This window comes from Diabrotica virgifera, chromosome 6 (genome assembly GCF_917563875.1).
Source record: "Diabrotica virgifera virgifera chromosome 6, PGI_DIABVI_V3a".
Classification (NCBI taxonomy): Eukaryota; Metazoa; Arthropoda; class Insecta; order Coleoptera; family Chrysomelidae; genus Diabrotica; species Diabrotica virgifera.
The window spans coordinates 180,500,392-180,517,539 of record NC_065448.1 but is presented as its reverse complement, the minus strand read 5'-3'; the positions used below and the strand labels follow the sequence as shown (position 1 = coordinate 180,517,539).

At 34.0% G+C, this 17,148-nt stretch overlaps 1 protein-coding gene across 4 annotated transcripts in view; it reads left to right on the top strand.

The window, feature by feature from the left end:
* Positions 1-17,148, top strand: part of LOC114338973 (sodium-coupled monocarboxylate transporter 1-like) — a 179,808-nt gene that overhangs the window by 131,870 nt on the left and 30,790 nt on the right. For all 4 annotated transcript variants that reach the window (XM_028289597.2, XM_028289596.2, XM_028289599.2 and 1 more), the window contains exon 7: positions 12,971-13,244. In XM_028289597.2, the coding sequence (XP_028145398.1) occupies positions 12,971-13,244 (274 nt within the window). The remainder of the gene's footprint in view (positions 1-12,970; positions 13,245-17,148) is intronic.

The following is a 17,148-nucleotide window of genomic DNA, read 5'->3' as shown; positions in this document are numbered from 1 at the left end:
ATTTCATTGGACAGATTCCACAATAGTCTTGGGTTGGATAAACATGTCATCTTCTTCACTAAAAACATTTGTTGCAAAGAGGATATCTGAAATTCAGAGCAAAACTTCATGTGAAAACTGGTACCACGTCAATTCAGCTTCGAACCCTGCAGACCTATTGTCACGAGGTGTCACTCCAACTTCATTATTTGCATCTTCTTTATGGTGGCATGGTCCAGACTGGCTTTCTCTTCCCTCAGTGAAGTGGCCCATTTCTTCCGTTTTCAAGGAAACAGAAATTCCTGAAATAAAAACCCCTCAAGTGCTACAAACTACAATCAGAGTTACTGCAATAATAAATATTGAACGATTTTCAAATTTCTCAAGACTTCATCGCTCTGTGGCATTTTGTTTACGTTTTATTCATAACCTCAAACCAGGTAACGATAAGTGCCATGGGCCATTGAGCAGTGAAGAACTTTCAAATGCGTTGAACATTCTTTCAAAGATAATTCAAGCTGAACATTTCAGTTCAGAAATAAAATTGTTGAGAGAATCATGCCCAATAAAAAAGGGTACTCTTAAGTTTCTTTCGCCGTTTTTGGCCGACATGGGTATTTTGCGAGTTGGAGGTAGACTCAAACATGCCTCATGGTCATTCGAAAAACGCCATCCTATTCTACTTCCCAAAGATTCGCATTTTACAAAATTACTTTTCATTGATGAACATAAAAGGCTTCTTCATTCAGGTCCCAACCATTTACTTTCTTCCGTTAGGGACAGGTTTTGGCCCATTTCCGGCCGCAACATTGCTCGCAAAACAGTGCATAGTTGCATAACATGTTTCAGGGCAAAACCCTCTTTTCAAACCCCTATAATGGGTGATCTTCCCAAGGAGCGGGTTACTCAAACGTTTCCCTTCCATTCAACTGGCGTGGATTACGCTGGGCCCTTTCTCCTAAAGGATAGGAAGGGTCGGGGGTGCAAGACGTTTAAGGCTTGGGTTTGCCTCTTTATATGCCTTACAACCAAGGCTATTCATCTGGAGATAGCCACAAGTCTTACTTCCGAAGCATTCATTGCCTGCCTCAAGCGCTTTATAGCTAGAAGAGGCTGGCCCTTACAACTATTTTCGGATAATGGCACTAATTTCACAGGAGCCAAGAGTGAGTTAGATGCAATTTCAAATTTTTTACTCAATAATGAGGCTGAGCTTTATTCTGCGCTCACGATCAAATAGTTTGGAAATTCATTCCGGCAAATTCTCCACATTTCGGGGGAATTTGGGAGGCGGGCGTAAAATCGATGAAGGTGCATTTACGCCGAACAATGAAAAACAACATACTCACTTTTGAGGAATTTCGAACACTTTTAATTCAAGTAGAGTCAGTATTAAATTCCCGACCACTCTCACCTCTTAGCTCCAATCCCAATGATTTAAATCCCATTACACCAGCTCATTTTATCATCGGCAGACCATTCACTGCATTGCCTGAACCAAACCTGACGGACGTATCTACAAACCGATTGTCTCGTTATCAACATCTTCAGATGATGCACCAGCACCTATGGCATCGCTGGTCCAAAGAATACATGGGAGAGTTGCAGCAACGTCAAAAATGGTTTTCTGACCCTTCACCTAACATACAAATGGGACAATTAGTTTTAATCAAGCACATGCGGTTTCCACCTCTGTGTTGGCCATTAGGCCGTGTGACTGCCATTCATCCAGGACAAGATGGTGTGACTCGCGTAGTGTCAGTGAAAACAGCTCGCGGCGAATACAAACGCGCGGTTAAGAACATTTCACCACTACCGAACATTTAAGTTTTACTTATATTGAAGACTTTTCGTTATTTTCACTACCGAACATTAAAGTTTTTACTTATATTGAACACTTTGCGGTATTCTCATAACCATTTTTTTTATCTCATTTATGTATTTTATCTTATTTATGTGTATTTCTTTCATTCATTTGTATACTTTATATATGTTGTATATGTACTTGCATAATTTGTGTAACATATTTGAAATGTATTTCAAGGCGGGGGGCATGTACGCGCCACTCACCCGGCACAACGGAACGTACAATTTTGGCACTATCAAATAGCAATAAATACATAGCATTTATAGTGTTTTTCAATAATTATTCAGCATATACAGAACACTTCAAGCATCAGCTACAAATACAGACCTTAGTTGACTTCCTTTTTCTTTTATAATGCAAAAATAAAAGATCCACGTCATCTTCTCCTTCCATCAAACGATATGACATTAATTCATCGTTGTTAATTGCGTCTGACATCCTACCTATACAATTTTTAATATTATACTATTATAACTTCCCATCATGCAATGCTGTTGTCGCTAATATGCAGATGTAGTGTAGTTATGCTCGGAATTGGTCTGACCGCAGACGACACTGTCGCTGCAGTCTGCGGTTTGCGGTCTGCAGTCTGCAGTCACTTTCGTAATCATACCTTTATGCAGCTGTAATTCTAGTATGATCTAGTGCAACCTTTCATTAACAGGTTTGATGGTTATGACTGACCTCACAAGACTTCCCTTGTGTATGAAGCCAGTGTCAAGTTGATGATCCAGTTCAGTTCTGCTGGAAAATAGTACAGATTTATTAGATTTCAGTATGCCATTTCCAGTCCATCTCATCGCCATTTTTTGGGATTCAAGTTCTTTGGCTACCTGAGTTAGGCATTATACATTCATGCCAATCAGTTTATCTTCAAAAGGGCTGTGTAAATTTTACACCGCCAGAAATAATGTTTACAACTATGAAAACGATAAATTTATACAATAGCTTTGATCGCGCTGTACGTCCTGGGTATACCCAGAGGGAGAACGCCTGCGCATTACAAAATCGAGCGTTCGCGGAGTTCAAATCTTTCCCTCTGAACACCCTCCGGATTTTTAATTCGGTGTTCGCGCAGTACAGAAAAAAGATCCTGAACGTGTCCGGGATACGTTCTCGACGCGCGACGTTCGAGGATTTTGTTTGGGATTTTCACAGGCGCACAAAATATTTGGGAAGAATTTCTTGACATCATTTCTTACTCCTTCCAATTCTTAACCTAAAATATTGTTTTGTTAAACAACTTGTAGATGTAGATTCTGGTTTTTAAAGTTTTAAAATTATGTAAAGTGTTGTATCATTTAAATATTCTTCAAAGAAAATTTAATATTTTTTATATTAAAGCTTTTTTAGTTGTGTTTGTCAATGTTTTCCATTAGTATGTTTACAAATACGTAGGTACCTTTTCTAGTGTTATTTTCATTCCATATTCGATAATTATCTATTACGGTAGTATGTATTATAATAAATTGTACTCTGTTTTTACTTAATTTCTTCTAAGTAGATGAGCTTATAAGTACCTACATATTCTTCTGGTTTATTTTTCAGTTTAATTTATGAGTTAAATTAGTCTCTTATTGAATATAATGAAACATAAACAACACATGCATCAAACTTTATTCTGAAACTATTTCTTGTGTCTTGTTATATTTCATTATTTTTGTGGTGTAATAAACCACAACACAATGCCACAACCTATCAAATTCCATACTTATATAATATATCAAAATTGGAAATTATCGCTTTACTAAATTATTCCTTCCTTCAGATACTATTCAACCCCCAGGAAGTTAAAGGTAATTTTTATATCTAAATATCAAGCTGCCATTTCCAAGTAATACATAACAATCTTTTACTCTCTACAAAAATGTAAGCCGGATTTCGGCATGGAAATACCTAATTATCGAAATAATGTGGAAATAATAAAGAAAGGCGCTAATCAAATTTCTAACTTCTAAGAAAGGCATTGAATAGAAAGTTAATCATTTGTCTGTTGCTTTTATTCTCTTTCTCTTTGTTGGCATACAATTTTGTTGCATTTGCATTTTTTTTGACATTGATTTCGAAATAAGAAAGGGACAACGGACAACAAAAGGTTTCCTTCTCTAACCTTAATGTATGCAACCCGTCATTACATTACGAATCCGAAATTTGTTCGCGGAGCGAAAAATCCTGAGCATGTCCAGGATAAGTTTACGTTGACGCCTGCGCATTGGAAACTAATCCCGAACTTACTCTGAATACGTTCGATTTGTACTGCGCGAACACTGCTAATAAAAAAGCTGATAGAGGAACTGCAAGAAGTTGAGTTCGCATTAGCTGAATCATGAATTTTTTTCTATTAAATGATTTGTTTATTACATCCGTCTAGTTATTTGTCTTCCTTTGTTTCTTTTACAAAACAATAGTATTTTTTCTACTTTGCTAATTTCTTGTTCAATCGAATATTCATAAGTAAGGAGAATAATCCGTATTATAAAATGCAATAATTTGAACAACAGCATATTTTTCTGATTTTCTGACTTTGATTATCTGGCAACGCTGCTCTTTCAGAAACGTAACGTACTAAATGAATTGGTTTGATGCGCCTTTTTGCATATCTACCTATATCGTCATAAGTATGTGTCTCACAGTGGACTTTTAGTTGTTTCGGCCAACGACCCCTAACCCGACTGACATTACGATGTTACAACGTTAAGTAATATCTTTAGTTATATGGGCAACTAAGTTATTACTATTGTGACAACTACATATCACAGTTAAGTTTTTTCAACAATCGCAACTACTTAAAAACGTTATAATGCTAAACTAATTTACGCCCATGGGCTTTGTGGCCGTCTAGGTAGTTGTCTCTCACGACCCCAGGGCCTTTACGTATAGTTCTATAGATGTGTGAGACGTTTACGGCAACTTCAGGAGCAAAAGAAGAATTTATTTCATAACCTTATTTTTTCTTATTATTTTATATTTTATTTTGCTGGAAATTTTCGATTTATTTAACAACCTGTTTATTTGTTTTTTATTAGCTGGTTTCTCCATTGTCCATTGTTTTATCAGTAGATTTGATAAGCTTAAATCTTTGTATCAGCTTTGCTAGACAGGGTTGCCAGGCCAGTTCTTTACTCTTTCAGTACTATATCCGTTGCAAGATAATTTGGCTGAAACTCCGACAAAATATGTACTTTTTGTACATATTTTGTCTGAATTCCATCCGAATTATCTTGCAGCGGATAGTAGTGTTGCTTTCAAAAAATCAATAGAAATCAGTAGATTCTTTTTAGGCCCTGTAAATACAGTAAAATCTGTGTTAACGGTTACCTGTCAAAATCGCCCGGTTTCATAATCAACTTAAAGTAAACATTAAGTAAAGTTCACTTTAAAGTTGACATTTACCCATATATGAATTGTGATAAAGGTAGGTACCAACTTACTTAAAATTTAAAATCCACTTTAACTGATTATGAAACCGAGCGTTACAATCATTTTGAAAATTCTCCAAACCAATTATTAGTGTAGGAAACAAAGGTCGAACCTTGCAAAATGGACACAAGTCCAGTTTTATTTTTTTTCTGGTATATCAAGGGGTGCTTATTATAAGACTAACTTTTTCTGAAAAAATTTCGCCCCGGAACCTCCCTTTTCACCCCTTTAAAGGGGGTAATTTGTGGTTTTTGCGGAACGTAGCCCTTCCTGTAACTTTTACAAAAAATTTCTTTTATAGAAATATGAAGAGGACTATATTTTCTACGATTCATTTCCAACATCATCTCTCTATCATCCACCGTTTAGCGGGGGTGGCGCCCTAAATTTGACAAGTTTTTAAAAAATATGTTTTAAAAAAATATATATTTTTCCCTAACTGTAACGGAAATTAAGAAGAAATCCTGCGGTGATTATTCACAAATAATTGACTGATTTTTTGGTATAGGTTTTACTTAAGGGTAATTGCCCTTTTTTAATTACAGGGTGTTACATTTTAAAAAACCTCTTTTTATACCATCTGAACCGTTTATGCTACAGTAAAAAGACTTTCAGCGATTACCCATGTACTGGTGCTATTTACAAATTTGTATAATGCACCCCCATTTTTTCCCCGGAACTACCCCAGAAAAAAGAAGAATTAATAAATAAATTGATTTTCTTGGAACCCTTCACACAAAATGCCCTTTATTAATATGCTTCATACATCATTTTGTGGACGTTATTATCACCCATGCATGGACACCAAAAGCAATTTCCTAGTGCAACACCTGAAGCAAAAAAAAATAAATAAAATGGGGGGTTGAAAATTTTTTTTTGTTTTTTGCTTTTTGATCCATATGGGCATATGCTTCATCAATAGTGCTTTTCAAAAATATATATGGTTATTGCAACATCTCTGCGAAAACCACCCCTATCCTTGAAAATATACTGCAGAAACTACCCCTATCCCTTGGCGAGCATGTTTTTACGATTTTCTCATTACCTATGTATTCTTTTTAAACAAAACTTATACAAGGTTAAAGACCACTATTTACTCTAAAAATTATGTCCTATTCATTTTTTCGTATAAGCAACCGTTACGGCACAGTGGCGCCGTAAACCTCATATATGCTTTGGCGGCCTCCAGTTTTTGTTTTTTTTTTCGTCATCTGTTCGTTTTATTGATAAAGTACTTATGCAAAATAAAACAACACAGTATAACCTACAAATTATGACTTATGCACATTCTACATTCTTTGCTCCCCAAAGCCACAGTGGTGGCCCAAAATAAATTTTTGCATATTTTCGCCACCTACATGCATTTTATTGCATTAATGCTACCTTAACAGCACAATATTTACCCTTAGGTGGTCGCTACGCAGTGGCGGATCCAGGGAGGGGTGATGGGGGTGATCACCTCCCCCCTCTCAAACCAAGTGATATTATATTCAAAGATTATAAAAATATTCATTTATTTTTATAGAAATTTAACCAATTGGCACCCCTTTCTTAACGATGCTGGATCCGCCACTGTCGCTAAAGCATAAAAAGTCATTCTTATAAAAATAATATTAATATAATATAAGTATTTCTATAAAAATAAATGAATATTTTTATAATCTTCAAATATAATATCACTTGGTTCGAGAGGGGTGGGGGTGATCGCCCCCATCACCCCTCCCTGGATCCACCACTCCTTAGCGACCACTTAGGGGTGAATATTGTGCTATTAAGGTAGCATTAACGCAATAAAATGCGTGTAGGTGGCGAAAATAGGAAAAAAAATTATTTTGGGCCACCACTGTAGCTTTGGGGAGCAAAGAATGTAAAATGTGCATAGGTCATGATTTGTAGGTTACACTGTGTTGTTTTATTTTACATAAGTACTTTATCAATAAAACAAACAGATGACGAAAAAATAAACAAAAACTGGAGCCCGTCAAAGCATATATGAGGTTTACGGCGCCACTGTGCCGTAACGGTTGCTTAAACGAAAAAAATGAATAGGACCTAATTTTTAGAGTAAATAGTGGTCTTTAACCTTGTATAAGTTTTGTTTAAAAAAAAATGAATAGGTAATGAGAAAATCGTAAAAACATGCTGGATAAGGTATAGGGGTAGTTTCTGCAGTATATTTTCAAGGATAGGGGTGGTTTGCGCAGGGATGTTGCAATAACCTTATATATTTTTGAAAAGCACTATTGATGAAGCATATGCCCATATGGATCAAAAAGCAAAAAACAAAAAAAAAATTTCAACCCTTTATTTTATTTACTGTTTTTGGCTACAGGGGTTGCACTAGGAAATCGCTTTTAGTGTCCATGCATGGATAATAATAACTTGCACAAAATGATATATGAAGCATATTAATGAAGGGCATTGTGTGTGAAGGATTCCAAGAAAATCACTTTATTTATTAATTCTTCTTTTTTTTGGGTGGTTCCGGGGAAAAAATGGGGGTGCATTATACAAATTTGTAAATAACACCAGTACATGGGTAATCGCTGAAAGTCTTTTTACTCTAGCATAAACGGTTCAGATGGTATAAAAAGGGTTTTTTTAAAAATGTAACACCCTGTAATTAAAAAAAGGGCAATTACCCTTAAGTGAAACCTATACTAGAAAATCAATCATCTATTTGTGAATAATCTTCGCAGCATTTCTTTTTAATTTCCGTTACAGTTAGGGAAAAATATATTTTTTTTAAAAACATCTTTTTTAAAAACTTGTCAACTTTGGGGCACCACCCTTGCTAAACGGTGGATGATAGAGAGATGCTGTTGGAAATAAATCGTAGAAAATATAGTCCTCTTCATATTTCTATAAAAGAAATTTTTTGTAAAAGGTACAGGAAGGGCTACGTTCTGCAAAAACCATAAATTACCCCGTTTAAAGGGGTGAAAAGGGGGGTTCCGGGACGAAATTTTTTCAGAAAAAGTTAGTCTTATAATAAGCACCCCTTGATATGCCAGAAAAAAAATAAAACCGGACTTGTGTCCATTTTGCAAGGTTCAACCTCTGTTTCCTACACTATTATATGAAGATTTCCTTATTTAGATCTGGTATTTACCAGTTTCATTTCTCTGTCCATCTATTATCATCATCTACGTCCTGAATCTTATTTTCGGTAATGACATTGGGAAATTGTAACAAAATGTCTGAAAATTAATTTAGAAATGGGGTGAATACTATTAAAAAGCAAATTTTATTTTAGTGATAACAAAATATTGAAATATACCAAACATCTAATAAAAAACATTGCCTACTAGAATTTTTTAAATAATAGAAAAAATATGCCAAAACAGTAGATATCTACTAAATGTGGCAACGCTGTTAAGGAGAATGATACACTTCATTGCACTGGTCACATGACCTCTGTCACCCAATAAGAGGGTGTGTTCTAAAGTGGTTGGGATAGTCGGTCCAGGCCGTGTTTGGTCGGCGATTGGGCTTCTCGGTTGTCTCATCCGTCTATGGTTGGTAATAACGTATATTTTAAGTAATATTGGTAATGTTGTTTAATGCACCATTTTGGTTTTTTTGGGATGTAAAGAAAATAAAAACACAAAATATAAAAAATGCAGGCATTTTCTAATACTTTTAAAAGCACCATCAATACATTATATTTATACAAAACATCTTTAACATAAATTCTGGCTTTTATATTAAAATTATATTTTTTAAATTTGCATATTTTTTGTTAAAAAGGTGATAAAAAATGAGCGCGTGTGTTTTTTAAAGGTGGAATATCCATATTTGACGGTAATCTGAGATGCGTTTATAAATTTCACATCAGGTAATTTTGTTTAAGTCCTTATTTATGTATTTATATAAATTTAAATACCTGATATGATGTCAAAATAGTTTACTTTTTATATAGGTAAAAGAACATAACCAGTCCGACTCTTTGAGCAACCATTGCACGCAGGCACTTTTTATAGTCGCTTCAGTTGTCTTATGCAACGCTTAAGGTTGCCTAGGCAACGTCAAGACAACTCAAAAATCGTCCACCAAATTAGTGCAGAATTGGGTCGTCTTCTAGGCAATAACAACGTTGTAACAAAACGTTGCCACGCGGTAGACAACGTTGTCGCGTCGACAAATTGCTACTTGGGTATGTTCCACTCGTTGAAAGCGCATACCTACGTTAAATTCTTTCCTATACTGTATCTAGTATATATCCTTTTTACTACAAAAACATTCAAGATTTCTGACGTCAGAGCGTTGCCAAAACATTAGAATATGAGTTTTGATCATGGCCGTGTTTAGCGTGAAGTGTTTATTGTACAGTGTGAAGCTAGGCATCCTTACTTATCAGAGATATTTTTCTTTGTTTTTGTTTACTGTACAAGTAACAAGAATAACAAACCGCTAAACACCGTAAAAATGAGTGGCGCATACAATATTCCAGCTACAAAAGAGCTGATATGAATATTACGTGGCGCGAAAATGTATTTTCATTTTGATGGCAAATAAAATTCTAGCTTTATTTTAAAAGATGTTTCCATAATATTTGCTAAATTTGAAGTAAAACGCGACACAAAAGGGTAACTTTGATATACTTTGTATTTTGAAGCTGTTTTGTGACGCGTTTTACTTCAAATTTAGCAAATAATATGGAAACACCTTTTAAAATAAAACTAGAATTTTATTTTTCATCAAAATGGAAATATTTTCGCGCCCCGTAATGTTTATATCAGCTCTTTTGTAGCTGGAATATTGTATGCACCACTCATTTTTACGGCGTTTAACGGTTTGTTATTCTTGTATCAGGAGTTTTTCAAAGCTATTTATAAACTAAATGTATGAAGTTCAATGTAGTGTTTCTCGATTCCACGCTAAGCGTTATAAATGGTCGCCTTTCTAGAATTATCTCTCAAATGATCTAGTGTCCATTGAGTGTACACTAGATTTTTTTTTCTATTCGAATTAGATTGAAAGAAAATATTGGGATGGCCGGTAAATGAACTCGAATTACCCTATCAAATTTAACGTCGTAACCACTACAACTGCATAAACCATATCGGCGATAATTATTGTCAAATGGATTATACTTTAGAGCTTGATAACTTCGAAACGGCTTAACTGATTTTGATCACTAAACATGAGTTTGAAACGTATTGACTAGTAGTATCTGATGTATCTAAGATCAAGTATAATGAGTGAAGGTATTACAGGAATTATTGAGCTTGAAAAACCGTTTTTCCAGTAGGAAATAGATTTGATCACGCTTATGAAGCCTATAACTTAAAAATTTCCCCAGATATGAAGTAAACACCGTTAGAGACGTCTAGAGACCTCTTACAAAGCTCAGTTATTGGCGCAATTCGTAGGTTGAAGTTTTGAGTAATTGTCGAAAAAACAAAAGTTAATTTTTCAGTTTTTCGGCTGTACTGAGCCGTGTGTATGTCTGATTCTAACCGGTTAGGCACCATTTGAAGGCTTAACTCAACGCTATTAATTTGATGCATTTGCGGTTTTCCTATCTCTTCTTGAACCTAAGATATATACCCCCAAAAAATATGCCGTTTTGTACCTACCCAGTCTGATAGCTGGCTTATGGGTGGTCGAAAATCACAAACTACACCGGTTCTGAATCGGTCCTGACTCCTTCTCGAAACGCAGAAAAAAATTTAGATCGGTGTAACTTTTCCACAAACATACACACATATACAAACATTTTCCCCTTTTTAAATAGAAATTGAATAAAATTTCTGAGCTCGGTAACTTTTGATTGGTGTAACCGATTTTCAAAATTAAACATGCGTTGGAAAGGTAATGAACAGTACTATAAGAAACCGCAAAGTTCGGATTTAAATTTTCGAAATTTTTGGGAGTTTTGGGGACGAGAACTAGAAACAGACCCTAAATAAGAAGGACCGTAAAATTCACACCCTTGGACCAAAATGGATAGTTTACATATGGATGAGAGAGTCATTTCCTATACTTTAAGATGGGATTTGGCCCAATTTTCAATTCAGTCAGATTTAGAAAATCGAAAATTTCGTGTATGTATATATTAGTGTAACATGTAGGGATATTGTGCTCCACTGCACTGGCGAGAACGGCCGTTCTCTGCTAATTATGCCAAAACATTAAATTTGTTAATGGTTATTAACGAAAATAATATTAATCCATAACATCAACTAAAATTGAAATTTCTATAGCAGAGCTAATGAAAATCGATAAGCGACAAAAGCGACAGCGGCAAGTATTGAAAACCGATTGACATCATTAATTAAAATAAAGAATTATATACAGTCCATCTAATTTACTTACCGTTGCACGTCATTATCTATACCAGAGATCTAAGTTGACATAGTTGCCAAAGTATAAAAAAATCCTGAATCCATTTTAAATCAAATATATCACATAAATATTGTAAACGTGGATTATACAACAAAACAAATTAATATTCAATGTGAATAAGTAAAAAGTTAAGAAATAGAGAACAAGAATTAAGTTATAATCTTTTAAGATTTGCAGTGCAAGCGTTTTTGCACTGCATTGTGAATAATTAAAAAACGGCTCCGAACTCTTGGCAAAAAGCCGGTAGGTTTCTTTGTATATGTCTACAATAACAACTAAAAAAGTTGTCAGATACCTCAATTATTCCAAGTCGTTATAAAATTAGGTGAAATTTATATTTTTATACTAGAGGATATTTTTATAGTAAAGTAAATAATAAAAACAGTAAATATAATAAATAAAACAGATACTTATAGTAAAGAATATAAACAAATATGAAGTGTCATCACCGCAACTGTCAAATAAATGTTACCAATTTATTCTAAAATGTCACCTTCGTTCACCGAACAAATCTGCTTCGTAAAAACGCTTTATAATCCATTTATACAAATTAAATGAAACATATTATTGTGTATTTCTTTAGGTTAACATTAATAGAAATCTTCAAAAACTATTTCTACGCGTATATAATGAAATATGTGTAGTGGCTGTAATTCCAGTGTACTCCGCAAAGTGATTCTAACAAAGAACACACCTACTGCCTAAATATTTCGTGTTGGTATCATGCGACGTCACAGGCTATGACGCGGATGACGTGCAACGGTTAGTAAATTAGACGAAGTATATGTATATTATTTGTACAGTAAACAAAAGCAAAAACTCTAACAAGTAATGATGCCTAGCTTCCTTACTGTACAATATACATGGCCATGATGAAAACTCTTATTCTGATGTTTTGGCAATGCCCTGACGTCAGAAATGTTTAATGACGTTAGCGTGTTTTTGTAGTAAAAAGGGTATATGTGAGCATTTGTACAATATAATATAATATTTGTATAATAATTTATATAATATAATATTTTTATATAGGGCTTTTCATCAATTGTCATTTGTTTCGAGCTTCTGTTATATGTTGTATAATCTGTGTAAAATATTAATATAGACGGATTATACGACATATGACGGAAGCTCGAAATAAATGACTGTGAATGAAAAGCCCTATTCAATATTTTAGCAAGCAATATTATCTATCATTACTGAATGGATCAAGTAATCCAAAGCGTTAAAAAAAAGATTTTGATATTGAATTGATTTTTCAATTGTTAAGCAATTAACTTTACATTCTAATTTGCAGTACGTTAATTTGGTAAAAAATTATATAGAAAGAATCTAACTCCCTTTTTTATGTTTTAGTTTAAACGTTTCAATTATAAACTCATTAGCCACGGTAACATATGAGGATTTTCTTAAACCGATTCCAGCTTTCAAAGGACTAAAAGATTACTACGAGCTTTGGACAATTAAGTTTATTAGTGTAGCATATGGATTTATAATTATTGGAATGAGCTTTTTAGTTAGCATGATCGATGGAGTTATAGAAGCGTCTATGTTGGTTACTTCGGTAACGTCTGGACCCTTATTGGGAGTATTTTTGCTGGCTATGTTAATACCTGTGGCTAATGGAAAGGTAAGGAAATCACGTTTATTTAGGTTTATAACTACCTTTAAGGGGATATTCTATTGTAAAAGTACGAAATTCATATACTTTTTGGGAATTTATAAAACAAAAAGTATTGTAACAATTCTTTTGAAAATTTACATGAACATTTATTATAAAAAGAAGTACATGTAAAAAAATGTTCATGAAAAATATTGAAAATTAAAGGATTTATGCGTCATCTGCTGGCACCGTGAAAAAAACTAAGCTCCACTGCTGCAGTGATTGGAGCTAATAGCCCAGTAAATGAACGGGAAATACGGCGATACCGTGTAATTTTCAGGGAAACTCCGAATTGCATGAAAATTTGTATTAAATTTCTACTGATTATATCCTTCACTTCAAAGTTAAATTTGTGCCGTTGTTTGCTTTTAATTGGGGGGTGACAGTCACCTATCCTCGGGGGTGAAAAAACATACGTTTAAGATAAGCCTGGAAATGGATAAACTGACTGATTGTAAGCAAATTTCGTTCTATAGAGCTTAATGAAAAATGTTTATTTTTCGAGAAAATGTTTATTTTTCGACAAAAAAACTACGTTTTCAGACGGTTTTTCGCAAATAACTCAAAAAATAAATATTTTATCGAAAAAAATATTTCTAAAAAAATATAGCTTAGAAAAAAGACGAAAAAATGGTGTATCAGTAGGTAAAGTCTATAAACCGAGTAAAAGCAAAGATGTAGCTCATGAAAAATACGTTTCTATTCGTCTCCATTATATCCATAATTCCAAATCCAATATTTCAACGTGTAATCACCGAAAATATAAGCAATTTTCAGGAAAAACTTATTAATATTTTTTGAAGTGTTTAAAAAAAGCTTTATTTTATTTTTTACAAAAGTTTCTAGCATTAAAAATAAACGAGCTACGCTGAAAAAAAAAGTTAACCCTTTTTTTTTGGAAAAAAAATTGCCAATTTATCCATTTCCGGGCTTATTTTAAACACGCTTTTTTTCACCCCAAAAAGGGGTGACTGTCACCCCCAAGTAAAACCAAGCAACGGCGCAAATTCAACTTTAAAGTGGAGGGTAAGTAGTGAGTATTCCTTCCTGCAAATCGGAGGAGTGGGTCAATGAACAACCGCTGGCTAGGGTGAATATTAATTAGGTAATAGGGTGAATACTAATTAGGTGACGCCAACACTATATGATTAGCAAAGGAATTCACATTAACAAAAATCAGTGACCATGACGCTCTTCATCTTCTCCTGTACGCAAAGTAATGTGTGTCTTATATTCTTGACTGTGTACATATCTCAAGATCTGACAGTAACAGTCGAATGCCTCTTTAGTAGTAACCATGATTTTTGTAACATGCAAAAAGCAGCGGAATGTTATAATTTTTACTTGTGAATGAACGCTATGGAATGGGGTGAATAAATTAAGAAATATTTCCCTCTTAATCGACGTATGTTACACATGCAGACATATAGTGAGAATCGAAGACAAAGGGGAATAAAATAAAACCTCATGCATGTGAACAGTAATAATTAAAAAATACGTGTGTTTCACTACATTGTATTTTATAATTGCATAAATTAAAAGTACCCAACCATGATTTAAGATTTAGTTGGATATCACATGCATTTGTAAAGATTGGTACTTTAAAACACACTAGGTGGGGGTGCTGCATACATTTCATTGGCTGGTCACCTGCTCATGATCAAAGCAGGGATTTTAAAATTCCATACCCATTCCATTAAGCTATAAAACCGTAGGTACTATCCAAGTAGTTTTACTAATATAATCTTCTTGTTTTCATGTACCTAAGTTTTCGGTCGTAAAAGGTCACCAAAATCATTTAAAAATGTCACCTGATGTGGACTAGTGGACATAGAAAACAGCTTAAACCGTAGTTGTGGAGTGTTCGTCGTCGGCTTGGATACGAAAATGAAAAAAAAAAATAAGTGAAAAAGAATATGTGTACGGGGTGCCTAACAAGTGGATGTAAACATCAAAACGCGACAACAAAAATTCGTCGTCGGCTTGGATACGAAAATGAAAAAAAAATAAGTGAAAAAGAATATGTGTACGGGGTGCCTAACAAGTGGATGTAAACATCAAAACGCGACAACAAAAATTCGTCGTCGGCTTGGATACGAAAATGAAAAAAAAAATAAGTGAAAAAGAATATGTGTACGGGGTGCCTAACAAGTGGATGTAAACATCAAAACGCGACAACAAAAATTCGTCGTCGGCTTGGATACGAAAATGAAAAAAAAAATAAGTGAAAAAGAATATGTGTACGGGGTGCCTAACAAGTGGATGTAAACATCAAAACGTGACAACAAAATGTGCCGTCGGCTTGGATTATGAAAAGTGATAAAAAATCTTAAAACATGACAAGTGAACAAAAAATAGTACGGGGTGCCTAACAAGTGGATGTAAACATCAAAACGTGACAACAAAATGTGCCGTCGGCTTGGATTACGAAAAGTGATAAAAAATCTTAAAACATGACAAGTGAACAAAAAATAGTACGGGGTGCCTAACAAGTGGATGTAAACATCAAAACGCGACAACACAAATTCGTCGTCGGCTTGGATACGAAAATGAAAAAAAATATGTGTACGGGGTGCATAAAAAGCATTTGTATTGTTTGTATTGTCTAACTTTCATTTTGGGATATGTAAAAACAACAAGGTAATCTTATTAGTGGGTATGAACAAAGACGGTTAAGGGCGATAGAAAGCCTAAAAAAAGTGGAAGCAAACATGGTGCTTGCTAATAAAATCCTAACATCGGTTTTGATTACGCAACCGGAAAAAAATCTTAAAACATGACAAGTGAACAAAAAATAGTACGGGGTGCCTAACAAGTGGATGTAAAAATCAAAACGTGACAACAAAATTCACCGTCGGCTTGGATTACGAAAATGAAAAAAAACTCAAGTGAAAAAAAATATGTGTACGGGGCGCCTAAAAAGTCGGTTTTAAAAATCAGACGCGAGAACAAAATGCGCCGTCGGCTTGGATTACGAAAATGAAAAAAAAACTCAAGTGAAAAAAAATATGTGTACGGGGCGCCTAAAAAGTCGGTTTTAAAAATCAGACGCGAGAACAAAATGCGCCGTCGGCTTGGATACGAAAATGAAAAAAACTCAAGTGAAAAAAAAATATGTGTACGGGGTGCCTAACAAGTGGATGTAAACATCAAAACGCGACAACAAAAATTCGTCATCGGCTTGGATACGAAAAAAAAACTAGTGTGCAAGAGGTGCTTAAAGCATTTGTATTGTTTGTATTGTCTAACTTTCATTTTGTGATATGCGAAAACAATAAGGTAATCTTAATAAAATAAAAAGTTTAAATAATATTTCAGTTCTTTTCTTAACCCACACCGGACTTTTCTTTGTTGGAACTATCTAAATTAATAACATTGTGTTATTGGTTTAAATAGGTAAACACACATATATTCTAAAATTTAAAATTTTTTCCTTTGGGATATATGTCCAAAAACTATATGGTAATCTTAATAAAATAAAAAGTGTAGATAATATTTCAGTTATTTTCTTAACCCACACCCGAGCTTTCTGTGTTGAAACCATTTGAATTAATAAAATTTTATTATTAATTTAAATATTTAAACAAACATATATTCTAAAATATAAATTTTACTTGCATTTAGGAAAATTAACTCACACCTGACTTTCAAAACCAAAAAATTTCCCGAAAGGAAATAATTTTTCAGGTATTTTTTAACCCAAAAATGAGTAGACCAAAGATTTCTTTAAAGCAAAGAGTGACTTTTTGCAAAATAATAACCTCTTGATAAAATATTAATCATATACCTCTGAATAAATATTCATGACCACAATTAAACGTAAAAGTGTAGCTACCATATACCGATCGGCTTTTACTCACCACAGCTGTAA